This window comes from Lathamus discolor, chromosome 3 (assembly GCF_037157495.1).
Source record: "Lathamus discolor isolate bLatDis1 chromosome 3, bLatDis1.hap1, whole genome shotgun sequence".
In the NCBI taxonomy this organism is placed as follows: domain Eukaryota; kingdom Metazoa; phylum Chordata; class Aves; order Psittaciformes; family Psittacidae; genus Lathamus; species Lathamus discolor.
In genome coordinates, this window is record NC_088886.1 from 466,185 (window position 1) to 493,705 (window position 27,521).

General features: G+C 42.7%; 1 protein-coding gene across 3 annotated transcripts in view; it reads left to right on the top strand.

The window, feature by feature from the left end:
* The window catches only part of SLC44A5 (solute carrier family 44 member 5), a 105,694-nt gene extending 78,909 nt beyond the window's left edge, over positions 1-26,785 (top strand). For 2 of the 3 annotated variants that reach the window (XM_065673011.1, XM_065673013.1), the window contains 15 exons: positions 476-599; positions 1,795-1,878; positions 4,131-4,243; positions 4,688-4,819; positions 7,199-7,298; positions 10,314-10,406; positions 11,338-11,425; positions 12,664-12,926; positions 14,177-14,271; positions 14,650-14,753; positions 15,991-16,064; positions 17,834-17,904; positions 19,182-19,270; positions 19,810-19,894; positions 21,890-26,785. In XM_065673011.1, the coding sequence (XP_065529083.1) occupies positions 476-599; positions 1,795-1,878; positions 4,131-4,243; positions 4,688-4,819; positions 7,199-7,298; positions 10,314-10,406; positions 11,338-11,425; positions 12,664-12,926; positions 14,177-14,271; positions 14,650-14,753; positions 15,991-16,064; positions 17,834-17,904; positions 19,182-19,270; positions 19,810-19,894; positions 21,890-22,002 (1,628 nt within the window). In that variant the 3' untranslated portion in view covers positions 22,003-26,785. The remainder of the gene's footprint in view (positions 1-475; positions 600-1,794; positions 1,879-4,130; positions 4,244-4,687; positions 4,820-7,198; positions 7,299-10,313; positions 10,407-11,337; positions 11,426-12,663; positions 12,927-14,176; positions 14,272-14,649; positions 14,754-15,990; positions 16,065-17,833; positions 17,905-19,181; positions 19,271-19,809; positions 19,895-21,889) is intronic. The other variant, XM_065673012.1, reaches the window with a different exon arrangement.
* The last annotated feature ends 736 nt before the right edge of the window (positions 26,786-27,521 follow it).

Genomic DNA, 27,521 nt, shown 5'->3' on the forward strand with positions numbered 1-27,521 from the left:
TGACACTTGCTGTTATGTGTTGTTTGGGGTGCTAATAACATTTGTGACCAGTCATGTTGAGTCTGTCCCTGGGGGCTGGTTTGATAATTACCATGAAATTACATATTTGAGAAGCCACAGTTTTTGCAGGCTGCCCAGATAGTGACAGAGAGTAAGTTATGCATTTATTACAAATTCTTAAACTGCTACAGATACTACTGTTGTTATTCGGTAGCACCTAGAATCTCCAGTTGAAAGCTGTGTTCCCACTGTTCCTGAGCTGGGACAAGAAGTCCCAGAGCATAAAAATCCTAATTTTTAATAGAATGGCTCTTGCAAGAGTTCTCAAAGTCAACATTCCATTAGATAATCAGCTGAAAAGCAATTGATCTTGACTCTGAAATTGTTTCAATATGTCACAAAAGACAAGCAACAAAAGTGGAGCTCATTTGACATGAGGTGTAACATTTCTGCTTTCTTTTGGTATTTTGAATAGTTCTGAAGAGATGCTTCCCGGACTTCTCCACGAAGAATGGTGTGCTAACCGTGGCAAATCAGACTACATTCAAAGACGGAAGAGGGAAAACAAGAAACGTAACCGATCTCAGGGAAGCTGCAAAGTATGTTTTACCCTTCTTTAGTGCTTGCTTGTTGGATTCTGAGACTGTGAAATAATTTAGGAATTGAAAAAAAAAGGTCAGAATGTGTTGCAGCAAATGGCTGAGGGTACCCAGACAAGACTTGCTAGTAGATGGTTTCTGTGCCTGAACACTTGCAAAGTTCCCATAGGGAAAACCAGCACTGTGGTATGCAGAAATGAGCAAGGAGCCAAAAGCTTTAGTGTGCCTCAGAATGACTGTCAGTTTTTAAAACATTCTACTTGGTTTTCCTAGCAAAAGTTAGTACCAAGGAAAGTTAAAGGAGGTTCAAATTGAAGTCCTCATGCAGCAGGACTTGGGACAGCCAGTAATAGCCTCAGCTCTTCCTTCCAACAACGGCCTTTCTACTACCGTGGACTGTTCTAGTACTTTGGCATCTCACCTCATCGGCATGCTCCTGTGTTTAGCACATGTCTAAAGGTCCAAAGGCAATGTCCTGGGCTCTGATGCCAGACAGCATCTCCCTTGCAGATGGACAGCAAGCATCTCCAATCCTGGGTAGCAACCAGGATGAGAGAAAACCACTACAGTAACCTCTCTTTTCCAGCTGCTCTCCATACTCAGCCTGTCTGGAGCACGGGGATACCTTTTCTTACCTCTAGATCTGAGGCTACCACATTCTAGCACCTTACTAGCCGTGGTAACACACAAGTTTCCTCCTTCTGGCATCTATGACTACATTGTTTGTTCTTTGATAAGATGATTCTTCATTTCTTCTAATGTTAGGAGAACATTAATATGGGCAAGCACTTTGCAGGGTAGGAAAACAAGAAGTCCTCCTTTTGCTTCACTGAGCTGTTTTTCGCTTCTCTGCTATTAGCAGTTCTGGAGTGACAACTGTTTGGCTCTTGGTACAATGCAGATCTGAACAGTATGCACTTGTGACATAATGGTCAGTTCTATCTGATGACAGTGAGTACTCACAAAGCTTTTTTAACACTGCTTTTTCAGAAGCAGTATAAGCATTTTTACAGTTGTTTTGATTTGGGGTAACAGTGGTTGATGTTGGCTTGGTTATGGAACTGGAGCTAGAGGATAGTAATATACTCACCACTAGCAAAGATCTTTCAAATTCCTTCACTGTGCCTATTTGTTGTTTAAATACATTTTGCTTTTCTATCTAAAGTAACCTTTTCTCTGGTTTGTCTTTTCTCAGTGGCATCAATAATGTCCTGGATGCAAGATCAATTGGAGTAAAAATTTTTGAAGACTATGCCATTTCTTGGTACTGGATTTTAATGTACGATTCTAATGGGTATTTTTATGTTTTTCCAAACTCACTTTGGAGTTTGTGGGGAATTGAAAAATAGATCACGCATGTGTTTGTTACCAAACCTAGTTTTAACTCTGCCATAGTGTTGTTATGGTTCTGTACATGAGATAAAGATAGCACAACATACATGCATACTGTATGGTCTGGAGTAGCTTTTAAATACCCTACCAGGCAGAAACCCAAGAGGTGCTGTCTTCTGTTGCAGGACCCATCAGTACGGTAATTCCAAAACTAAAAACTCTTAATTTAGAGTCTTTCAAACTAATTGCAGTTGCTAAATGTCATTAGTATCTATATAAAACACATCCCAATTTCTAAATTGATACTAGCAATATATAGTTAAATTCATTATAATACATAAATCCAGTATAACTCCATAAATCCAGTGCAACAGGCAAAGCAACTTATAGAACAAAAAATACTGAGCAGAGTTAGCTTTATCTTGCAACTATTACTCAATAATCAGCAATTAGTAAAAATGCAGCACCAAAACAAAAGAAGTAGCTATTCTGCTGAAGCAAACACCTAAGTGTGTGTGCATAAATGGCCGTTCTGTCTAGATCCCTTACTGAAATCAGGCTTATAGTGCAGATTCTTTCGAAGGAGATACTGCTCAACAGATGGACTGGAAAGAGAATTGACCATATTTGAAGAGAGTTTCTCAATGCTGAAGCCAGTTTCCACATTTCAAATAGGATACTTTTATAAGGAGTTTTGGTTACTTTTAAAGTAATTGGATAGAATTTTCTTCACAGTTTTCACCAAATGACAGCATGTGTCAAATGACTACTGGACAAACATATTAAAGTGCCAGAGTTTGGGTGATGACAGTGAAGGCCTGATGGTGAAAGGAGGCAGGATTAAAAATCAAATATGGAATTGCTCTGTTCTTTTTATCATATCCCCAAAGAACTGCTGCTTTCAAGGCTCAGTTTAAGGGAACCACTTTATTAAGGACAATTGTTACCATGTATTCGTTCAGTTTTGGTATTACTAGGACTCGTGTAAATCTGAAGCTAACTGTAGCTAAAGGTAGCTGAACAGCTTTAAGGAACAAAGTCAGGAACTCCAAAATGACAGCTTTTTTTTTTTTGCTTTTTTTTTTTTTTTGAGGAATACATTCTGAATTTCAAACAAACCATTCAGAAAGGGGAAACATCATGCTGGGAGACATTTAAAGGGCTAGGACTCAAGACCAGTTTACAAAGGTTTAACTAAACAGATGTTCTTTTTCTTGTCCCTTTGCCCATCTGGCTTAGTTTGCCCTAAACATCCAGTTTTGATTATTTGTGGTCAGGCTGACCTGTTTTTTATCTTTAGTCACTGGCTAAATAAACTGGGAACGTTCAGAAGAGAAGTTCCTGACCACAGGCAAGAAGAGGGTTTCATTTCTTTTGAGTCTGTTCTAAAACAAAATTCTGATGTCACACCTCAAAATTCTAGAGAAATTAAATGTTCTGTGAAGCGTCTGAACTGGATCTTTGTCGGATGGAACCACTGTTCACACCGCTTTATTCGCATTGCTTTAGAAGGCCCCCCTGAGTAAAAAGGCCTTTTGCAGTCATTCTTTCCTTTCTGACTTGCTTTCTGGGAGTGAAATGAAAGCAAATATTTCCTTACCATAGACTTGATAAAGACACTGGAGATGTCTTTCCTAGGGGTCCCACTGATGGCTCTTAACAGTTTCTTTTTATGCATGACTATGCCCTGATCATTTTCTTCTCTGATGGGTAGAGTCACTGGTTTTCCTCCTAAAATGAATTCTTTTTTTCTAGGAAAGCTCCTCAAATGTTTCTTTCCTAATATTGTTTCTTTGCAAGCAGGGATTTTAAATGGAGGACATAAACCAGCAATCTCCCCACACGCAGGTAATTCTCCAGTTAAACTTTCTGTGCTGTAGACTAGGCCATGACCTGGAAAAGCCAGTGAGTTGGTCAGCCAGTGTAAATGACCAAACCAGACCTGTACTGGTCCCATTCAGACACCCTGAGAACTTAGTGTGCGCAAACATATCTGTCTGCGTCCTCTGAGACCATCATATGTAATCTGTTTCTACCAGCAGAGAGCCATGAGGAAATATTTCATAAGGAAGATCTTGAAATACATTTTTAGAAACCATTTGCCTACATGAGATGAAGTGACCCTCATTTGGAATAAGAGGCATGCGAGAAAGAGTCTCACACTTGTTTTCCCTGTGTTTCTGTTTCTTGTCTTTCCAGTGGGCTGTTCATTGCAATGATTGTGAGTCTGCTCTTCCTTGTGTTATTGAGGTTCACAGCTGGGGTTCTCTTCTGGATTTTCATCTTTGGTGTGATTGGAATTATAGGTTATGGTAGGTGTAATCCTCCACCCTCTGAGGCTATTTATTTTTCCTTATTGCTTAATTTTGGGCAAGGAAAGTAAGTGATTACATCAATTAAAGGCTATAGTTGGGAAAACTAGTGCCTAGGTTTAGACACAGTTAAGTGAGAAGGGCTTAAATGGCAGTGAAATTTAGTGAGAATCCAGCTGTGCTGATACTTAGCACCAGATGTAGCAACCTGAACTATCTGATCACAGTGTGCTTAGTCTGCATTCACTTGTACTCATCTTTCTTTTCTATAGACGTGATGTTATAGCTGACCAGTCTCACAGTAATGCGTGTTTGGGTTTTGCTTATCTGATGTTCTGAGGAGAAAACACTTTACTTGTCAAAGATTTAGAACAACCCCAACCTTGTCTTTGCACTCTTCAGAAACACTCCAATTATCCAATGATATCGATTATTTTCTAACAGGCATCTGGCATTGTTACTGGGAGTACGACCATCTTAAAGGAATACCTGGATCTGACCTCACTGTTTATGACATTGGATTCCAGACAGACTTCAGAGTGTACCTGCAGCTGAGGCAAACATGGTTAGCATTTAGTAAGTGCCCTTTAAACTTGGTATCTGTTACTGGATGTTCAGGAGATTCAGTCACTGTTTCACTACAGTTTCTGCCTTGTTAAAATCTCCTCTACGTATGTTGCTCATAGAAGTAAACAGAATTCTCTTTCTTTCTATAGTACAAAAATCTACTTTTTCTGCAAGGCTACTAGTGTATTTGTAAGGGACCATAATGCAGTCTCACTAGTGATGAGAGTGAAAAACGCTTGTGTTATTAGCATTCTACTTCCTGTGTGTTCAGCCTTCACAATGGGGAGTAAGAAGGCAATAACTAAGTTCTGATGAAGATAAGGATGGGCGTTTTTCTCTCTGTGTGTTTATGCCCCCTCCTTGTGGGCCCCAGAAATGAGACTAATAACTCTATGCATCTTTTGTAGACCTGTTTACATTCAGGTCACTGAATTTTCTTGGAGGCTGACCTGAGTCTGTGGAATGAACCATCACAAATGTCATCACTTCTGGTTTTCAAAAGTGCTTTGCTGCTTTCTCTTACAAGGGCAGCGTATTTAAAACAATCTTACTGCAACAAGACAGCCTGCAGCATACGCATCCCTCCCAAGGGAAGGAGGGGCACAAAAGAGAGCAAATACTACTTGCACTGCTGTTACTGCTCTATTATCAGGCACACAGGCACTAACTGATGATTAATGGCACATAACCTAAAACACTGCCTCTCCTAATTGGTACCTAAATTAGCAGAGCAGTAGTTTACTGCTTAAATCTCCTTTCTCTGCTTTGTGTCTTCATGTAACTGTGTTGGATCATTGGGCTCACAAGCACCTTCTACATATTGTTGAGGCAGAGCTTTTTAGCATGCTGGCTGTAGAGAATATTGGGATTTTATTAAGTCTTTCCTTGTAACTCCCCTGCCTGATTCTTAGTAACCAATGTACAGTTTATCCAGAGGTCAGTGTCACTTTCAAATGAGTAAATTGGGGTACTCAGGAATGAAATGACTTTTCCAAAGTCACCCAGCGAATCAGTTAAATGTCCTTGAAGAAAACATAGGCCCTCTTAGTTGTAGTCTAGAACTTGTCACGGACTGACATTGCTTTCCTTTTTCACAATGCTTTGGATAAGCTACATTAACTTGACTGAGCTGAACTGGATTGAGACCAGCTTCAAAGGAACCTGCCTATGTATTCCTTCATGGAGAACCATATCAAAAATAGGTGCTGAAATGTGTGTCACAAAAACTTTGTTCTGAAGGAAGTCTGTGGCTCTGACCACCGCAGGAGTCACTTGCCACGTGCAGTTCTGATGACTAGGGGTGCTGATAGTACTTGGGATTGCAATTGAACATCATCTCTGACTATCTGGGTCTGGATTCTGAGACTGTGTCAGATCTGTGGGACCTGAAGCCAATTCCCCTGTCCCTGTGCAAACCTCCAGAGACGCCAAGGCTGAGGGATACCATCCCTTTGCCTTCCTCTCCCTCCACAAAACTTCTTGGTTTCAGCTGGAGGAAACAGGTCCAGCTGTGTGTAACCATCCACCACTGCTTGGCTGGCTTAAATGTCGTCTAACCCTCTGAGGCACCCAGAATTAATGGATATGTCTCAGGATCAGAGGAGGTGTGCTTCAGGCATTTAAGACTCTGCCTTCTGGAGGTGGTGTCCAGAGAATTCTTTTACTTCCTATTGCAGCGGTAGGATTTGAACTGACACAAAGAGAAATCAGACAGAAGCTGACTGTTTAAACAAGATCTGAGTTATGAATCAAACACTGCTCACAACTAAGAGAGAAAATGTTCTGGGACACGGTGCTCTCAGCTCTCTAATCTTAGAGCAGGTTTGTGTGATTCCAGCAGCACAAATGGAAGGTGAAAATCATTTGTCTGAAACTGTACTGTCTTAGCCTCTGTTGTTTTTTTTTACTCAAATGAGGTCAAAAGGAGCTCACGCCAAGCTGATGCTCAGGCAAGTCTATTGATTTAAGTGCATCTACATGTTATAGGAGAGTGTGTCTCAGAAAACTGCAATCTTCAGGAAAAAGTTTACTCTTCATCTCCTTTTTCTTTATTGTATCGAAGTACTACAGATGAGCAGCATTAGAGTATAAACATGCAAAATGCTTGTTATAAAAAGCAGCATTTGTAAAGGATGAACTGTCAGGGTCCTGCCCATTCTGACAAACTCTGGGCATGTACTATATCCCCCCACAAAGGTATGAAATGAGATTGAAGATTGGCAGCTGCAGTGGGAGAAGCAAAGAGCTGCTCTAGCAGGGAATTCTATTGAGTTCATGAGCAATAGCGCAAAACACAAGGCGGGGTGTGTGTGTGTGTGTGTGTGTGTGAACTACAGAGGCAGCCTATTGGTTCGGTTCTTGATAAATCTAACTTTTGTTTGTTTCCAGTGATAATACTTTGTGGTGTTGAGGTCATAATCATACTGATGCTGATCTTCCTAAGGAATCGGATCCGGATCGCTATTGCACTCTTGAAGGAAGGCAGTAGGTATGTTTGCCTGAGTTTTGGGAATATATTTTGAATTTTATTAGACGATCTCTGGAGTCTACTCTTCTTGAGCTTCATCTTGCACTACCAAGGGCAGGAAGTTGGGGTTGAAGTACAAAACTGGATTTGTCCAGCAATACAGGTAGTAAAAAGAACACCAGTTATTTGTCACTGAGATTGTGCTTATAAGAGCTTTCTCTTTTGCAGTAAGACATTTCTTATCTCCCAGCTCCCTGCCTTAAGAGTACGTACGCTGTTAGCAGCACCATGTATCCTCAGTGCAAGGAGGTGTGTGCCAAGTGTGGGACACTGCTAATAGGAGCCTAAGACCTACAGCTGCCAGCTTTGCTCTGTCATTGGATTGTCTCGAGGGAGACTTATGCTAGTGGTAGAGGAGTGGTGTTGTTCTGACTGGGGCTTTTAATTTAGGAAAGACTGGATCCTTATGGCTCCAATCAACCTTTTGTCTGGACATGCATAAATCTGCAGAGAGAAAAGGAGAATTCCATAACCAGACATTGTAATATGGTGTAGTCCAAGGCTTTTCTTTTGAGCTCTGAGTACAGAGGAAAGCAGAGCAGAATGTGAGAGTTGAGGGCGTGGGAGACCTCTTCATTTTGTGTTTTCTGAAATCTGGATAGGCTTTATTCATAGTGGTTCCTGGTTTATCCAGTGCCAGCTCTTAGTTCTGGTTTGCATTTGGTTTGGGTTTGTTTTAATGGGAATATAAGAAAGGAGAAATGGACTTACCACACCCCTGGATTTCATTGCAAATAGGCTAAGGTCTCATAGGCCTCAGAAGTAGGGCTCTGTCAGCGCACATGGAGTTAGCGCTGAGTTTATCTGTGTGCACTTGTTTGTAGTTTTCTGTCCTCTCTGTTGACGTTATGGTTCTCAGGAGTTAGGGTTTAGGATTTTTGTAGAGGGATTAGGAAATTCTGAAGTTCTGCATTCGGCCAGGTACCTGTTTCCTGTCTTCTGCTACTGTGCAGTTCAAGCATAGCAATTAATTTTGGCAGCACTGAATTATCCTCTTTAGTTCCTGTTCATGACAGTCCAGAAACACTTTTAACTCTCTGCAACGCTTTTGTTCACAGCCCTGACAGGTAGAAGGATTTCAGGAAGTTCATAAACTTCCTGCTGGAAGTGATAACATTCTGTAGTTTTTCAGCAGCATCGAAAGGTCACTTGAGGGTGATGGTTTTACTTTCATGCATAAGGCATGAGATGAAGCTCTGTGTGCAATTCCTGTAAACCTAACAGCCCATGCCAGGTATTCAGGAAGATGCAAAACAAGCTGCTAACGACTGGAAATCAGATTCCATTTTTCGATACCTTTTAACTACTCTCTCAAAAATATTGCAATTGTCTTGAAATCCATAGGTGCAAACAATTAACAATTGTTACTCCGTCCATGGAGTCAGTGGAAACCAAGATGCCTCCCATGAGCTGCTGCACACTGCTAGTATGTAGTGACTGTTTGTCCTGTGTGCCTCTTACTGGATTTCTGCATCTCTAGACTCAGACAGAAGTCGATGTGTTGCTCTTCACCTCCTGATTGCACACAAAGGTTCTCTTGCACTCTCCCCAGCATTTACTAGTTTAGCAGCAGGAATTGGGTAATTTTGTCTGCTTTTACGTTTTGGAAACTGCCTCCTGCAAAACACATAGCATCAGAAATGCCACAAGTCAATCCTGTAGGACATCACAGAATCATAGAATATTTAGGGTTGGAAAGGACCTCAACATCATCCAGTTCCAACCCCCCTGCCATGGGCAGGGACACCTCACACTAAACCATCCCACCCAAGGCTTCATCCAACCTGGCCTTGAACACCGCCAGGGATGGAGCACTCACAACCTCCCTGGGCAACCCATTCCAGTGCCTCATCACCCTCACAGGAAAGAATTTCCTCCTTATCTCCAATCTAAACTTCCCCTGTTTAAGTTTTAACCCGTTACCCCTTGTCCTGTCACTACAGTCCCTGACGAAGAGTCCCTCCCCAGCATCCCTATAGGCCCCCTTCAGGTACTGGAAGGCTGCTCTGAGGTCCCCACGCAGCCTTCTCTTCTCCAGGCTGAACAGCCCCAGCTTTCTCAGCCTGTCTTCATACGGGAGGTGCTCCAGTCCCCTGATCATCCTCGTGGCCTCCTCTGGACTTGTTCCAGCAGTTCCATGTCCTTTTTATGTTGAGGACACCAGAACTGCACACAATGCTCCAGGTGAGGTCTCACAAGAGCAGAGTAGAGGGGCAGGATCACCTCCTTCGACCTGCTGGTCATGCTCCTTTTGATGCAGCCCAAGATACGGTTGGCTTTCTGGGCTGTGAGCACCCACTGCAGCCGGCTCATGTTCATTTTCTCATCGACCAGCACCCCCAAGTCCTTCTCCTTGGGCCACTCTGAATCTCTTCTTTGCCCAACCTGTAGCTGTGCCTGGGATTGCTTCAGCCCAGGTGTAGGACCTTGCACTTGTCATGGTTGAACTTCATAAGGTTGGCATCAGCCCACCTCACAAGCGTGTCAAGGTCCCTCTGGATGGCATCCCTTCCCTCCAGCATATCAACCGGAGTCCTCAAATGCAAAGTAGCAAGACGTAATTTCTGGTGTGTAGGAGCCAAGGGAAGAACATATGAACTAAGCAGGGTGGGACAAGGAAATAAAGGGTCATTACTGCAGCAAGAAGATGTGATTGAAATGGGTTTGTGGCCTGGGAAGAGCTGGATCTGTGAAGCAGTAATGGAGAAGGAGGAAGTAGAAAACAGGCTGGAACATGGCAAATTGCTGATGTTGATTGTAGTGCTGATGATCAAAGTGGAATGGTAGGAATGACAAAGTGAAGATGTAAAGACATCTGAAGAAAGAACTCGCAGTAATCTGGGATCCCAGCTCTAGATTATGCTACCACTATCAATGAGTAGCTCAGAGTAAAAAAGATGATGCTAGAAGAGGACTGATAAAAAGCTTGTTTCTTAAGTAGCTGCAGCTGACTGACATGTTTTGTTTCTTTCACAGGGCTATTGGCTACATAATGTCTACATTGTTCTATCCAATTGTCACCTTCATACTCATTGCAATTTGTATTTCCTACTGGGCTGTGACAGCTGTGTATCCTTCTGTCTGTGTACCTACCTCTCTGGAGGAACAGTCTTCTGGTTTATGAGTCCAGATAATTCTCTATTTCACCTTGGCCAAACCAGTGTTGAAAGGGCTATTTGGTCACTTGGCACTTGCTGCACCTGTGCAGTCTTCCTTACTGGGCATTTGCGTGTGATGTGCCAATTGGACAGTGAATTTAATTTTGTTAGAAAGAACAGGACTAAACCCATGCCAAGGCAGAGGATCATGCAAGCTCTTTTATACTACATAAAATTGGCTTCAAGGGGTGAAAAAGGAACCGCAGCAAAGAGTGACTATGCCCTTTCTTGGCTGTATGCTCTATAGACCTGATGTTAATGGTCACTTAGTTAGCTTGGGTGGGCTCCACATGTGTTTTGTACAGAAAAATGTGGGAAAGGAGTGAGAGAACATAGAGCGCCCTGAGTCCTGTAAATTGCCTGACAGCAGCCACTGTCTGTTCCTGGAAAGGCAAGGCTTTGGCAAGGTGTCAGAAAGGGGACAGTCGCTTTCTGGAAACAAGTTGTTCTTTCTCATGCAAAGAGGGTCAGTTATTTCTGTACAGGACAGTGTTGATTTATCCTTGTGCTCTGTGTCTACTGCCACCAAAATCCAGTCTCTAGAACTGTATAATGTGCCTTGTCAGAAGTGGGTGTGCGGGAGAGACTGAGTCAGCTTTCAAGGTTATTCCCCTTGCCCACTCTGGCCATGGCATACAGCTCTGGGATGAAGTCTGCCTTAGTTCTGTAAGTAATGAAAGCATTCAGTCTTGCCTGTGACCCTTCATACACATCTCTGCGTAGCAAGAATGGTTTTCCTGTTACCGGCACAAGTGTTTTAGAGCTCGTGGTTACCCACTGCAGACTCCTGAGTTGCTCAAAGCCCACAGTTCTGTGATTCCTCCTTAAAATACCTCATTCAGTTTTCTGGCTACATCAGGAGAACCTGTGTATAAAGTAATGGCTAATCAAACACTGTGCAAGTATGCAAACCTGACTTGTGACCCAGAGGTAGGTGTTAAAAATACTTACCTGTAGTGAGAGCTATACTAATTGTTATTTCTTAATCACTATTAAATGCAGTGTGAGAAAATGTGCCTATCTTAATTAACGATTTCTCATGTTAAATCTGAAAATAGTGCTTTGTTTTCAGCTAAAACTCCTTTGTTCAAAGCAATTTAGAGATATAAAGCAGGTTTTTTGCTGAAGTGGGCTGTGAGCAGGTGAGTATCAATCAGTCTCATTTACTGGGTGCGAAAGGAGGATGCAGAAATACAGGTTTATTTAGAAAAGTGTTCCTGAATTCATGAGGATTTCTATTTTTGTGGTTCTCAAAAGGCAATGGAAGAATTTGAAAGCTGTGCCTCAGACTTGCCCAGCCAGGTTTCAAAGCAGAGGCCAGGCTGCTTTTGGCAGCCTACTGGGCTTTGATGACCTTTATGAAGCTCCAAAAATACTTGTCTTTTGACTTGAGTGTGGGGTTGAATTGAAGTGGTTTTTGAAAACTAGAAATATTTATCAAATGTTCTGTCAGGGTTATTTTCAGGTGTTTAAATGTCAGTGTACTGCTGTGCTTAGGTACATCCCAGACAATACCCCACCATCCTGATACCCGAACACTTAAAAAGTAAGGGATTAGGAATTGACTGGTTTTATTTAACACCCAGACTGAGCAAATACATGAATTGAACAACAGAACTAGGGAAGAGTAATTTGATGCAAAGACTACTCCTATTTTAATACCATGAGATAGGTAAGGGTATGCTTACCTATGTCTTACCTTACAGAAGGTAAGCTCTGGCACTTCTGCAGCTTGTAGAGAATAGCATAGCTCAGTTGATTTCAGTTTGGTCGTGGTGATTTACACAAGCGCCAGATTTGGCCTCTGGTTTTCAAACACTCTTTTTTCCTTGCTATTACTTTTTATATGAGCAGCTTTTCTTTAATGAAAATGAAGCGTTTGTGTATCTTTAAAGTATATTTCTGACATTCAAATTCCATATCTCTAGGTTTCAGGGTTAGGGTAAACAGCTCTGTTTGCCAACTGTATAGTTTAAACACCTGCTTAGAACATTAATATAAATCCTTATGTATGTTAACAGGTTGCATAGTACTGGAGTGTAGTGTTTAATGATCTAATGAGACATCAAGCAGAATGATGTGATTTGTATTAAGCTGCTAAATTTCAGAGCCTGTGAACGCAGAGTTCAGTGCTTATCACTGTGTTGTTTATTTTTCTTCCTGTACAGACTTTTAACACAACCAATGTCACTAAATTGTGTCCAGGTGCTCAGTGTACTTTTGCTTTTTATGGAGGAGAAAGCCTGTACCATAAGTACATCTTCATCTTCCAGTTAGCCAATGCCTTTGTCTTTCTCTGGCTGGTGAACTTTGCAATTGCGTTGGGTCAGTGTACCCTTGCTGGTGCCTTTGCCTCCTATTACTGGGCCTATCGAAAACCAGCTGATATTCCACTATGGCCACTCTTCTCTTCATTTGGACGAGCAATACGGTAAGACTATGAGGCTGGATGTGAGCCCTCTCACATATCCAGCAAGTGCACGTTTTACATGAAGGAAAGCCAGACTTGCAACATCAAAGGAAAATCATGAGTCAGCACTGTGCTTTCCTCTCGGTGGGCAGCCACGTCCCACCCAACCGCTCACTCCCTCCACACAGCGTGACAGGGGAGAGAATCAGAAAGGTGAGAGTGTGAGAATGCATGGGCTGAGATATGGAGCATTCAATAGGTAAAGCAGAGCTGTGTGCACAAGCAAAGCACAATGTGGAATCCATTCACCACTTCGCACCGGCAGGCAGGTGTTTGGCCATTCCCAGGGCAGCACAGCTCCATCACGTGTACCGGTGACTTGGAGGACAAGCACCATCACTCCAAATGTGTGTCATCCACCGCTTCCTTCTTCTTCCCCCAGCTGTTTCTGTTGAGCACACCATATAGTGTGGGATATCCCTTTGGTTAGCTGGGGTCAGCTGTCCTGACTGTGTCATAGAATCATGTTGAATCATAGAATCATGGAATGGTTTGGGTTGGAAGGGACCTTAAAGCTCATCCAGCTCCAATGCCTGCCACAGGCAGGGACACCTTCCACTAGAGCAGCTTGCTCAAAGCTGGCCTTGTGACACTGCCAGGTATGGGACATGGCAGGGGTGAGTTTGTTCCTTCCAAACATCTCGTGCACCCCCAGTGTGCTTGCTGTGGTGAGGAGCAGGAAAGGCCTTGATGCTGTGTAAGCACTGCTCAGCAGTGGCTAAAACATCCCTTTGTTATGGGCACTTGTTTTCATCAGAAGTCCAAAACATAGTATTGTACAAGCTACTATGAAGAAATCTAACTCTCTTCCATCCAAACCCAGTCCAGTCAGGAAAATTTTATGGGGAGGCTGAATCCTGTAGGCCAACAGCAGCAAGGCTGCTGCAGCTCCATGCCCCCAGCTCCAGCCAAGTACAAGGCTGAGCAGGTATGCCCAGTAGGCACACGCACCCAAATACATGTATGCAACACATGTATACACTGCTGGCCACACAGACAGACACAGCACTCAAACACCAGAAGCACCGATTTCTTCATCCTGTTCCTCTCTCTTGTGGACCAGGGTAATGGTCCATTAGTATGTGTAATTCCCACTAATGGGCCTTCCTCCAGTTATAATTTTATTTCTATGTATACACACACATGCACATACATGTATAACTGTAAATATGTACATATGTGCAATATAACAGTCATCTATTTTGTTTTAGATACCATACAGGTTCGCTGGCATTTGGAGCCTTAATTCTTGCAATTGTCCAGCTTATTAGAGTAATACTGGAGTACTTGGATCACAAACTGAAAGGTGAGATTTATGAATCTACCCTAGCTTATCAAGGCCTTCTCTGGTAAATCCCTTCCTTCCTCTCCCAAGATGTTTTTTGTCAATGAAAAGAGCTTTAGCTGTTGTAGTTGCATTTGAAGCCAGTGAATTTATGCTGATTTACTCAAATTGAGGCTGTGTCCTTGGGAACGTAATGCAAAGTTTGTGCGGGGGTTGTGGATCTGCTGTATTTGAAAGCTACTGAGCTAAATTTGGTCGAGAAAGAGAGTCCGTACCTAGAAGAAAAGAAGAAATGTTTCTGCTTTTGTCATAATGTAAGATTTTCTTATGAATACCTTTCCATGTTCTGAGAAAATACACAGAGCTCCTGAAGTGTCTAAGTACTCTCCTCTTTTCCAGGTACACAGAACTCCTTCACTAGATTTCTACTCTGCTGCCTCAAATGCTGTTTCTGGTGTTTGGAAAAATTCTTAAAATTTATAAACAGAAATGCCTACATCATGGTATGTGCTGTCTCTGCAGGCGGTCTCCCTGTCTGGGGCGCTAAAATACCCTAGCCACTCCTAATGGCTCAGCAGCCAGCAGTACTAGAATCTGCTGGAAAAGTGATGGGATTTATAAGAGTTGTCAGGAATGCATGGGGTCCTACCATGGAAAAGATTTTTTGTTTTCCCTGAGTCTGAACTCAGCTTCTTTTCATGCCTGTCCTTGTCCATCACCCTCACCCCCCAAAGTAGGTGGGAGGAGATGGCATAACTGGTTAACTCCCCATCTGAATCAGCAATTGAAATCCTGATTTCAACAGGAATATGAGCTCATTTGATAGGGCATGTTGATGACACTTGTTTGGAGGCAGTGTTTGTATAAGGCATGTGGTATCTGTACTTCCTCCTGGAAGTTAAAAGCACAAATTCTACCAGCAGCAGTAGTGCTATTTCTCTAAAATAACCCTTAGCTTCCAGAAGAGAACTTCCAGATTTTCATCTAAATAAACACACACAGATGTCATGCTAGGATGCTCTGACTGGAAGCAATTTCATTGTTTGAATGGTACAGTCCTGGCTTGTTATCTCAAAAGAGGTGGCTGGAATGGGTCCATTATAACCCATGTTCATGCAATTGGTGTTAGAAATTAATGCCATCTGGAAGAGGAAGTATTCTTGTTGACTATCTTGTTTACAGTTGGTAAACTGAACGCACTGAGTGCTGTTCTAGTATATCCTACCCTGGCAGATGCTATTCCAGGAAGAAGAAAAGGTTTTGTTCCTGAATAACTTTAGCTGCTTTACTTTATGCTGATGTAAATCCACTTTGATACTGGTATTCCTGATTCTTATTGAGAGCAGCGTCAGGTCCAAGGAGAGACCTACAGGGGTCGACTCACTTCTGCTCTACAAGTGCCTGTCCTTTCCACTGACTATAAATCTAGTGCAGGTAGCAAGCGATGTGAGAATCCCTCAGCAAGTACCTTATTTGCTCGACTTGGCAAACTCAGTACTGCGTCTCCTGCCTGCCAGATCACTGAGGTGGCACACTCGTCACCAGGTCATTTGAAGGGAAAAGATGGATAATACTCTGTCCCAACCTGGTGGGAACATTGAGAGGCAGCGGGTGACTGGGGGAAGTGCTTTATGTTCACCTGAGTCCCAGTGCATGTACCAGAACCATGCTCTGGAAGATGCTGGCACACAAGGGGGGATCCTCATTATTTGAATACTGAACAGCTACTGCTTTTTGCAGATTGCCATCTATGGTAAAAACTTCTGCACCTCGGCGAAGGAAGCGTTCTTTCTGCTCATGCGGAATGTGGTGAGGTAAGGGGCTGCCCCCCAGACTTGGAATGTCGGGATTTCCTGCTGTCACGCTCTGAAGACAGACTTCTGTCCTCTCCCATTATTGGAAGATGCTTCTGTCCTCAGACATGGCCAGCAGGCTCTCCAGCACAGCAACCTGTGCAAAGCTGATGGAAACCAACAGTTTTTGTTGTGATTTGCTCTTTCAAATTCACAAGCATCCAGTATAGATTCCTCCAAGGAGCCAATGGAGCCCTTGATAGGAGACCTGCAGATATACAGGAATGGGGTGCTCATCATCTGCCATATGTGTGTTTCTTGAACTTTGGCCCACTCACTGTCTGTGAAAAAGGAAAACAGAAATACTTAAGTCTTCAGAATGAACCAGAAAACTTATGGGGTGTCAAGGAGTGGAAGAAGAGAGTACTTTGCTTTCCAAACCAGTATCTGTAACATACCCACATATCCCCTAGTGCTGGGAACTCCCCTGGCTCTTTTCCCTACTATGAAGACTGCTGCCAAGCTCCCTGTTCTCATCAGTAGTTTTCCTCATGACTCCTGGCTCTTCCTGTACTACTGTGAGATCAGAAAATAGTGGAAGAATAACTTAGGAGTAGGTCATGTTGATACAATAGCAGACAGCCTGATTGCCAAGCAAGAGACACAATAAAACTGGTTAGGTGATTTAAATTAAGTGAAGGACTGGGAGGTGGAGATGAATGGAGAGGAAGGCTGAAATAGGAAAATGAAAAGGATGCTTAAGAAACTAGAGCGAAGAACTGGAGATGGGAGAATGGAGTGCATTCACTCCGTTACTCTTCTGTAATAGTGGCACAGTGGTGCCCATGCCTGTGCAATAGGGCAGAGAAGCTGCCTTCATTTGCTTTCCTAATATCACCTCCCTGCCATTTGTGGTTTTGCTCTTAATCATTAAGAGCAATAGCTAAAAGCCAGGCATGTACTTTTCATTGTTCCAAACTGAGATGTTTTTGTCTTGTGTATTTGGCTAATTTTGAATTCTGACAGGTTAATGATGACTTACTCTCTTTAATATTCCTTAGCGTTCATCTTTCATGGTAGTCAGTGGTGTGCATTACCATATCCATAGCCTTCAGGCTGATGATACAAAGCTCATTTTCCATCCCATTATTAACCTGCAGTTTCTGGTAAGACAGGCTTGAAGTATTTCAAGCAGGAACTCCCTGCTGTTGCTTTCAGCAAGGGCTGCAGACTTACTGTCAGTTCTGCTGTCTACCTTAATTCATCCGTTGGTGATTGTCTCTCTGCTTTGAGGCCTCCTGCCTTCAGTGTTGTACCATGACATCTTAAAATAGTGGATTTGGCATGGTGTGGGGTCGTGAAATGTGGCCAGATGGGACAAAGTAAGAAGAAGACCTACAAACATTGCTCTTTTTTTTCAGTGTGTATTTTGCCTCTTCTTGCCTGGTTTATTTGTGACCCTAGAAGAAAGGCTGAAATAAACATAATTTGATGTTTTGTTTTGTTTTTTAACCGTCAAGAGCAGTGAATGGTCTTCAACTGCAGCAATCAATATTGCTGTATTAACTCACCAAGAGGCTCAGTGTTGCTTTGCTTCCTAGGATCAGGCTGTGACAAAGCCCATCTCAGTGTTGCATTTCTGCGTGGTTGTATTGTCAAGCCCATAAAACCAGCAGAAGACACCTTCTTGGTCATGTTTGTGAATTATCTGTAGATAAACTATAGATCTAAGCAGAAGTTAATACAAGTGTCTGGATGATGATTGTGTATCATTTGTCCTTTCCTGACAGAGTTGCAGTTCTGGACAAAGTTACAGACTTCCTTTTATTCCTGGGGAAAATCCTCGTTGCTGGTGGTGTAGGTAAGCTAATGGTTTTTTTTTCCAACATTCTGTGTTCTGGTACCTACAAGCATGCTATGGTTATATGTGCTTAGTTAACAGCTAGAGGTTCTCATGGGTCTTACCATTTGGGAAGCTTTCTGATGTTTGTAGGGTTTACAGGATTGAACTAAAATGATTCTTTTCTTTCTCCCCCCTCTCCATCTGCCCCATGTGCTGTTGGCAGCATCTTTTCCGTAACTGGAGGAGGTGGGGCAGGTCTGCAGGAGATGGGCCTGAAGCTCTTCTGTATTCAAACTCATTATAGAATCATAGAATCATAGAATAGTTAGGGTTGGAAAGGATCATCCAGTTCCAACCCCCCTGCCATGGGCAGGGACACCTCACACTAAACCTTTATAGCTATAAGCTATAAAGGGGTTTCTTAATTACCAGTAAATATAAAAATATGTTATTCATGCTTTTCTGTGGCAGAAAAGTGATTTTATTTTTTAAATGGAACACTCTCAGAAATTGGGTTGACATGTTCCCTCACTTCATTCGCAATTGTCACAGCTGCTTCAATCATTATTTTACAAATAACCACATTTTGTATCCTGTATACTAAGAAAGAAAAAATAGTAACAAAATCTGTTTTAATAAAAAATTGAAAACTAGTCCCAAGAGCAGATCTAAGATACTTTGTCATTACTCTAGCCTGACTTTCAGCTGGGGTAACAAATTTGGTTTGAAACATGTTCTCCAAAATGTAAGCCATGGAATAGTGAAATTAATTTGTGTCTTTGTCGTCTTCAAGAATAAACTCTTTGGGTGATCTCTGTTACAGGTGCATTGGTCTGTTCTAAACCTCTTGTGCTTATCACTAGCACTGCCGTTTCTCCATTTAATCTGAAGTAGTTCAGTATTTCTTCAAGCAATAAAAGTTAAAGCAGCAGATTTTTCCTCAGTCTTTTTTATGTTACAAAAGATCCACCCATTGGCCCTTGTTATCCCATGTCATCGTATTGTTTATCATCATGTATTAATTATGCTATTAAATCCAGTAGAATGATGAAGCAAAACAATTCATTAAAATCTCTCTGGGCCCATGAATATCTTTATGGTAATTGATTCATTTACATATCTCTTCTGTCAGAATGCAGATCCAGGAGATAATTGGTGTTGAGGAATTTACTGGTTGGAAGCTCATATTTAAACCAACCTTGGTTCTGTTGTCTGTTTGTTTTATGTCATCCACTCTTTAGTCTCAGGAAATCAGAGTCAGTATAGGAATCAGTGATCTTTTCTGCTTCTTGCAGGTGTTCTTGCGTTCTTTTTCTTCACACAGAAGATACCAGTCATCGCACAGGAAGCACCAACTTTAAATTACTACTGGGTACCATTGTTGGTAAGGCAACTACCTACTCTCCTGACCATTGAGAGCAATTTGAAGTGTCCAGACTACTCAGGGAATAGTCTGGTAGTAGCTCCTGTTGTTACCCTCTCAGTGGCATACTGTCCACTGAGGTGAGGATTGAGCTGCAAAGGCTGGTGTTGAAGCACCAATGTCAGTGTGACTTCTAGTGGAAGAGACTTGTGATGCATCTCTTTCTCCTTTTGTAGCCACACTAGGCTCTGGGACATCTCCAGGATGAGGGTTCTTTAGAATAAACTTGCAGGAGTTCAGACTATCCTCGGCATATATTCTCTTTGGGGGTTGAAATGGCTGCAATTTGGCAGCTGGAAAGCCAGCAGCTACTGCATGTTAGAATATAGTGTCTTGAGCCTGTGATCCCGTTCCCCAGAAGTAGTGACCTTTGGTAGAATTACAGAGGTGCCATTAAATCTTCCTGAATTTGCTTAGCAGACTAGGCTTCTGACTTGTGTTACCACTGCCGCACTGATGCTAAACTGAATTTGAGGATTTATTGTGTTGGTTTTTTGTAGACAGTCATTATTGGCTCCTACCTAGTTGCACATGGGTTCTTCAGCGTCTATGCAATGTGTGTTGACACGCTTTTCCTCTGCTTTTGTAAGTACCATGGTTTCTTTCACTAATACCTGCAAGTGACAGGAAGAGTAGAAAACCACCTTATCCATTCCTTACAGAATTCTGGGGACATGCTATCAGACTATGAAAAACAAACTGCTTTTCAGACTGGCTCCTTGGTGTGCAGAAGTGTTTCAGTGTTCGGTTTTAATTAATTTAAGTAATGGAAGGTAGCTGTCTGGTTCTTGGGGATATCTGGCTTTTGTTTTTCAGTCGTTCCTTAACTTTCATTAACAGTTTTTTTCTGGGTGCTTTGTGAAGGGCCCTATACAGAAATTATTTACTCAAACCTTTTGTCAATAGCAAAGTTATTCTTTGGTATACATGTTTGTAGAATCATAGAATAGTTAGGGTATATATGTTTCTTTCCATTTAACAGCCCTGAACAAAGTATTATGCTGAAATATCTTAAATTTGTGTAAAATACCATTTAACAAACTATCTGTCCCTTGGACCCGCCAATGGCAAGCCATCTTGGGCACTGTCAGAGGGACTACTGCTGTTTGGTGTGTCCAGTCAGAGAATACTGAAGTCACAAGAAAAATCTGTCTCAGATTAGGACATGACTATAAGAAGAGGATGTACTTATTGCAAAATACATTCAATTTCTTAGATTCATAGAATTAAATAAAGATAAAATTTTCCTACAATCAAAGTCATTCTGGTAGGCCCGAGTTGAAGCTGCACGGTAGTGATTGCTCTTGCAACTGGTGAATTACTTGATAATGCTAAGGTGATACTGATCCCCTTAGCATTAGTCATAGGCTTGACTATAGTCATAGGCTTAATCTAGCACATGCATAGTAGATTGCTGAGGCAAGGTAAACATGGTAATACTGATACTCCTTTTACAATAGCATAAAGTCTTTCTTTCCTTTAAACATTCACCTTCTTAACCTTGCTTCCCGAGGAACTAAGGTTAGCAGTGATTCTGGAAATACTGGGTGGCCAGAGAATTACAGGAACAAAATCAGTCAGAAAACTGAAAGTTAATGTCTAGTTGAAAGCTATTTATCTTGAGTTATGGACTTTGGTTCTAAACAAACATAATCACAGGCAGACGCAGCACTAATAACACTCCATAAGTAAGTTACTGCTGTTTTTTAGAGTGAAATGGAAATTGATCAAACTAATTAAATGTAGAAAGTTTGTTGCTGCACTCAAATATTAGCGGTTTTCTTTTTAATTCATTCCAAAGCCACAGGGTATATACTGCCTTGGAGATACCTGAAGATTTGCTTCCTCTAACCTCGTTGGCCAGCCCTTATCTGTAGTGCTCTCTCTCTGGCCTCAGCAGGGTTGCACTTGCAATGACTGTGCTTCCCTGCACACTCCCTCTAGATTGCTCATCAGTGTGAAATAGTTCACTGGTCTGTGACTACTGCGTGGCACAAACACTGGGCTGAACCCAGTTTAGTCACAGCCTTCTTCCCTTTCCCTGGAGGAAAAAAAGCAGTATGTCTGCCTCATTATTTAAAATTCATATTCTGGTTTGCTTCCCATGCAGTAATTCAGTAATGGATAGCCGGAGATCATATAGAATATTGTGCACTTGTGGCATCAGGTTTTCAGAACTTTTAGGTAGTGAAAAAGGGTCCAGTTTTAAGAAGTGCTTAGATCCTCAGCTCTCATTGGGGCAAAATTTCAAGCCAGAAATGCCAGGCTTCTGTGGAGGCATGAGTGTTTCTGAGAATTCCCACCTATACTGCCAAACCAGAGACCTGGGGAGTAAACTGCATATATTGCCATCATTTAAAAATGGCTAGATGTTTGCGTCTCTGCTTTGTGTAAAACCTCTTCTGGTTTGAGCAAATAGAAATTTGATAGTGTCCTTTGTCAACAGTACAGCTGAACTGCCTTGACTGAGACTGGTTTTAATACTGGGTCTTCTTCTGCTCTCTCTTTTCTTCAATTCTGAATGTGTGTGTGGTTGAACTGCTGTCTGCTCTTCTGGCTGCTTTTGCTGTGAAAATTCAGGTGAAGACCTGGAAAGAAATGATGGATCTACAGCAAAACCCTACTTCATGTCAGCTAGCCTTCACCGAATTCTAGGGAAGAAGGAGCTAAGCCCTAAGAAGGCAGTGGGATAACATACACTAAACTGCAACATCAAAACAGTGTCACTTTTAAGCAAAACTTGTATAAAGTAGGCAAAAGTAAAAACTGTAAATGATGCTTCTGGTTAATGGGTGATTCTTTTTTCCTTTTGCTTATATCTAAAAAAAAAATGAGCAACATTGGTAACATTTAACTAGTTTAAGTGCTTAAACTAACATCTGTGAAAACAGGCCACGTTTTAGTTTATAGAGTGCCTATGAGAAGGAAAATGTAAATTTGAAGCTTTTTTAAGTCTATAATGATGTTTTAATAACTTTTGTAACACAAGTTGCTGCCTTAGATGACAGCAGTTTTGATAACGTTTCTTTTTGTAAGTGTATATTTGTAAAAGAAATTCAGGCAATTTTTTGAAAGCACTAACATAACCTAATCAGCCATAAAAGATTGTTTGAGACTCTCTGGTTACCTAGGAGATGGTACTAAATTTGTAAATATGGTGCTATGATTGTATTTTTTTGTACGAGCTGGTTCACAGCTATTTAAACTGTGATTATACATGCATTAATGATTCCCTACACTGAAAAACATAGTGATATTTTAATCACATCCACATCTGCGTCTTTTATGAAATGATGGTACCCTGCAGGTCCCAAAGAAGGTGGTCAGAGGAGACTATACCTGGTCCTGCTTAAAGTGAGGTTTTCTGTGAGTTGTGCTTGAAAGATGGTATAATCAAGAGAAGGTCCCACTGCACTCGATTTGTGGTTTCACAAAAGAAGTTTCATCTGGTAGAAGATGGTGAATGTATCATTTTTAGCTGATGTGTGAGAGAGATGCACTTCATATCCCCCTATCTCTGATTGTGTTCTGCGTTATGAGGAGCTGAGTTGCACTGAAAGGAAAACCAAATGCAGTCTTTTTTAACTTGGAATAAAGCCTTGGCTGCAGTTGTGCAAGGAATTCTGTTGCCACTGCCTAGCTCAGAAGGGCTCCTTAATAAGACATTGCAGTGACTGTGCGTGTCCTGAGGGCCAGGCCTGCTCTTTCAGCAGGTCTCCAAGCTCTCAGGTGCTCACACAGAAATGCGTTGACACACTGAACTCGATTCTTCTCATGATGCAGCATGAATTATTTAGATACTGAAACATGCTCCAAAAGATTTAGTTTGCTTTTTGATTATTAAATTTGCCTTGTCATTAGAACAATATCCATTGGTAGAAAGCACATTAATATTCTGCTCCATTTAATGACCCTCCCATTAGTAGAAGTGTCACTGGGGTTAGTAGCAGCTCTGCTCATGGAAGAAGTCTTACACCGGAGTGCTTCTCAAGTCCTTTACTGCCATGAGCTGAGCTGAAAAGGTTTTAATTTATTGGTCTCATTGGTGCCCAAGGACCCAGCCACACTGGTCCTGCCCCTAGTTTTCATGGATTCCACCAGAGTGGGTAAGATATTCCATTGCTGTCTGCTTGCAGCAGTGGCATGTGCCATGCTTCTGCCAGACCTCTTACAGGAGTTCAGCACTTGACATACTTTCCTAGCCCCAGGAGTCATTTGGTCTCACAAAGGGAAAGGCAAATTCTGTTCCAGATGATCTGAATGCAAATTTCTGGGGAAAATTTCCTGATGATCCACATCCCAAAGTGATTTTGCTCTCTTAACAACTCATGGCTCCAGTTCATGATAACTCTAAGCACTACAGAGGCAGAAATACTGTCCCTGATGTGGCCGGTCTGGAGTCCTGCTGATGCATGGTGGGTACCACCCCTGTGCTGCTGGCACGGGCACAGCAGGGTCTCAAAACCTGGTGAGCTGATGTGCAAGCACAGGGTACTCGCGTGCATTCCCTGTGATTGGGTTGGCACTGCAGCACTTTCCCTGGAGCAGAAATTGAGGGGTCTGGTTTAGGACTCAAGGAATGTAAAGGTGTACAGTTTCAAATAGAACTGCTGGTTGTGGGCACCTTCAGATTTTGAGAACCCCTCTTAGCCTAGAATAAACCTGACTTTTGGAAAGTGCTGAGGAACCTGCCTTCAGAAAAACACAGGCTTCCAACTATGAAGTTTTGCATCATCATCATCATTCCTTTCTCCTTATGTGCATGGCATTGAATATCCAACACCCCCACCCCCACCCCCCCATCATTCTAGTCTCTTCCAAGAATGCAGTCAGTAGCTTTTTGGGGTCTGTGTCACCATTCTGTGATCAAAGGAGCAGCTGATCTGATCACAGCCCGTCTGCTAAGTCTTTATTTTGAATTTTATTTTTTCAATAGCACTGTGTGGTTAGTTTGCATTAAGGAATCTATATTTCTATTGGACTTGAGTGTCTTACTGGGAGCTCAGCTGAAAAAGCGTGTTTCTGAACACAGTGTGGTTTTTTATCATATGAATGTAACCATAGAGTTTATTAGGAATAAACCATAATAGACATAGTAGACAGTCATTTGACTAGAAGACTTTTGTAACAAGCCTATGCATTTACTAAAGGAATTTCTAAAAGTGAAAGTTTTAAATTGTATTATTATTTATATACAGTAAATATATATATGTATAAATTTGCTTCACTCACTATTTTGTGAAATTATTTAGAATGTGATCATCATTTCTGAGAAAACTTAAAAGCCATTTTCTTAACGATATAATTATGAGAACTGTGACAATATAAAGCAATACCATGTAGATTTTGTAATCACTAGAATCAATAAATAAATCAGAATGATTTAATACTAAGATTGGCTTTAAAAAATAAATTGCTATTAATGAATTAAGTAGAAATTAATAGAAGTAATTACTTGGGAAAGTATAACATAAAATATTTTAAGACTAACTTATTATCATGGTTCTTAGCTCATCCTGTGTGCCAGAGTCTGCAGCCTTGCACCACAGAGGAGGTCCTAGTGGTGATGTTCATGGATCTGGACATGTCCTTTGTTGCTTTATTTAGTGTAAAATTGAAAATTCCATCCCTCACTTCAGAGAGTGGAATCTGTAGTAGCTGTGTCTGTAACACAGTGAATTACGTTGTGTGCGCTTTGCTCTGAGCCCATGGGAGTTGGTGACGATGTGCCCACCCATCCCATCAGGCACAGCCCTGTGGCACATGTGGCAGATGTGATACATGTGACAGACGTGGCACATGCTGGTGGGCGTCTGGTGCTGACAGTGCAGGAGAGGAGGTGATGTTGGGACCGAACACGTGGCAGAAGCCCATTGTGCTACTGCTGGCAAATGGCTTGGCACGTCGTGGTCCTTCCCGGCCCTAGGAGAAGCTTTGGGAAGGCAGAAAGCCCCATTTATGGACCCCATGAGCAAGCAGAACATAGAAACTGAGACAGTAGAAAGCACCTGCTATCACATCCCCGTAGTCATGTTTGGTTTAGTTCTGGTTGGGTTCATTGTGCCTCCCTAGGATATATTAATGGATGGCTTTCATTTACACATTTTATACCAAAGGTTTTATGTCAAGCCTTCAAATTTTGTAAAAAAGGGGAAAAACCAGAAAAAAAGTAACCCCAGAAACAAAACAAAGAAATGAGAAAGATGACATTGTTTCTTATGCTGAGGTGTTTTTTAACAAGTAGTATGCAGCAGCGGATTCTCAGGTGTCCCAAGGATGCTGAATGGTCTCTTGGACACTACTGTTTAGAAGGATGAGATATTGTAAAGTTGCATGTTCCGCTGTAGAACAGGAAACAGATTTTGGCAGGTGCAGTGTCAAGCTGGTTCTGGACAGTCAGTAAGTGTTCTTCTGCAAGCGGGTGTCAGAAGAGTGATGGGGAAGAACAGCCTGGCTCTCCTGGGTGACGTGTAATGTCTGTCTCCTTTGGGCCTCTTGCTCAGCCTGGACAGCTGTGTTGTCTCAAAGTGCCTTACAGGCTGTTACTTCACCTGGCTTCTGTTCTGAAGTTTATTTGCACCATGTAGACTACAGAACAGGAAAGGATTGGTAAGGAAAGGCATGCTCTCCTTAATTCCAGTTAACTGATATGCAGTGAACTATGGGAGAGCTGTTGGTTGTGTCTGGCTGCGGGATGCAGCTCCCGCAGTGTGGTGAAGACACGGACTGTGTGGTCCAGGAGGAAACCTGTCATGGCCATGGTCAAATAATCCAATAAAACCAATGCAAGATGTTCTGTTTTCAGTAGTACAGTCGTTTATAGCTTTAATTTATGGCATGGTGAACTCCTGAGCTGGGAACGCCGGTTCTGCTTTGGGTTCCAGCGCCCATACCATTGTACCTGTTGCTGTGGAGACAGCTGGGCTCAGGTACTGAGAGCAGGAGGGGAGAAGCTAGTGTGTCTGGCACGTCTGTCTGCCATACGCATAAAGCCCATCCTCCACGTTGAGACTGACCATTTTCTATTCTAGAAATGTTTATAAATTATGCTAAATTTTTAAACTTTTGATACAGGTGATGCTTTTGAGGTGATGTTAATTTGTACTGCGCTGCGGTCCAATTGGAAAAAGAACTGTTTATTCATGTTCTAGTAACACTGGTGCTACTGATACTGTCTGTTACTCTGCTGCAGAGCATCCACATGTATTTCTCCCAAACGCCGGCTTGTAAAATCACGGAAAAGGCTGTTTAAGGAGCGGGATGGAGGTCACTATCTCGTTGATGTGTTTGTTAAATTATCACCTTGACAAAACCAAATTGCCACGAGCAAGACAGTTCGAGCTCTAAACGCTGTTGCTTCTGCTGTGGAGAAACGGGCCCGCGCTGCTGCAGTACCTTTGCTAACAGGAGCGTGCCCCTTTGTTGTTCACTGTTTTCAGCTCTTGGGGATTGTTCTAATAAAGGTTTGGATACAAACACGCGTCCCTCTGTGCTGCCGGGGCCCGGGCTGGGGGCGGAGGGGCCGGGGCGGCGCGGGCGCGGATGAGGTGGGTAGAGCCGGGCCGGTCAGCGGGGGCGGCTCGGTGCCGCTGCCGGGGCCCGCGGGGGAGGCCCCGCGGTGCAGCGGGAGCGCCCTGGGCGCTGGGGCTGTGCGGGGCTGCTCGATAGCAGAACACGGGGGGGCGGGAGCCTGCGCTGGGAGCTCCGCGCGCCCGACAAGGGGCGTCTTCGATCGCCGCGTTCACGGAATCCCGGCCGGGGTTGTTCTGAGCTCCTCCAGCGCCGACCCCTGCCCGGGCAGGGACCCCTTCCACTTGCTCCGAGCCCCTGTGTCCAGCCTGGCCATAGAAATCTCTTTCTGGGTTTAGGAGACGCACTCCTTTCCCCCCCTGTGCTCATGGCAGCTCAACAGAGCTGCAGTTGCCCACCACGGGCTGACTTCACATGCTTCTCTTGCAGGGGACATGCTGCTGGTGCTGTTGCAATCACAGATGGAGCTGTAGAAGGCTGGAGGCCAGGGTTTGCTGTAACAAGTAGGGAAATGGAGCAGGAGCTGCCTGCAGCATGTGGGTCTGGCAGATGGGGAAAAACCACACCAAGCCAACAACCCCCCAGAACCCCAAGAAGAAACAACCACCACCAACCAAAACCCAGTGCAAAAACTTCTCAGCAATGAGGATGGATCTCGGCAGAGGAGCAGGGAGATCCATTT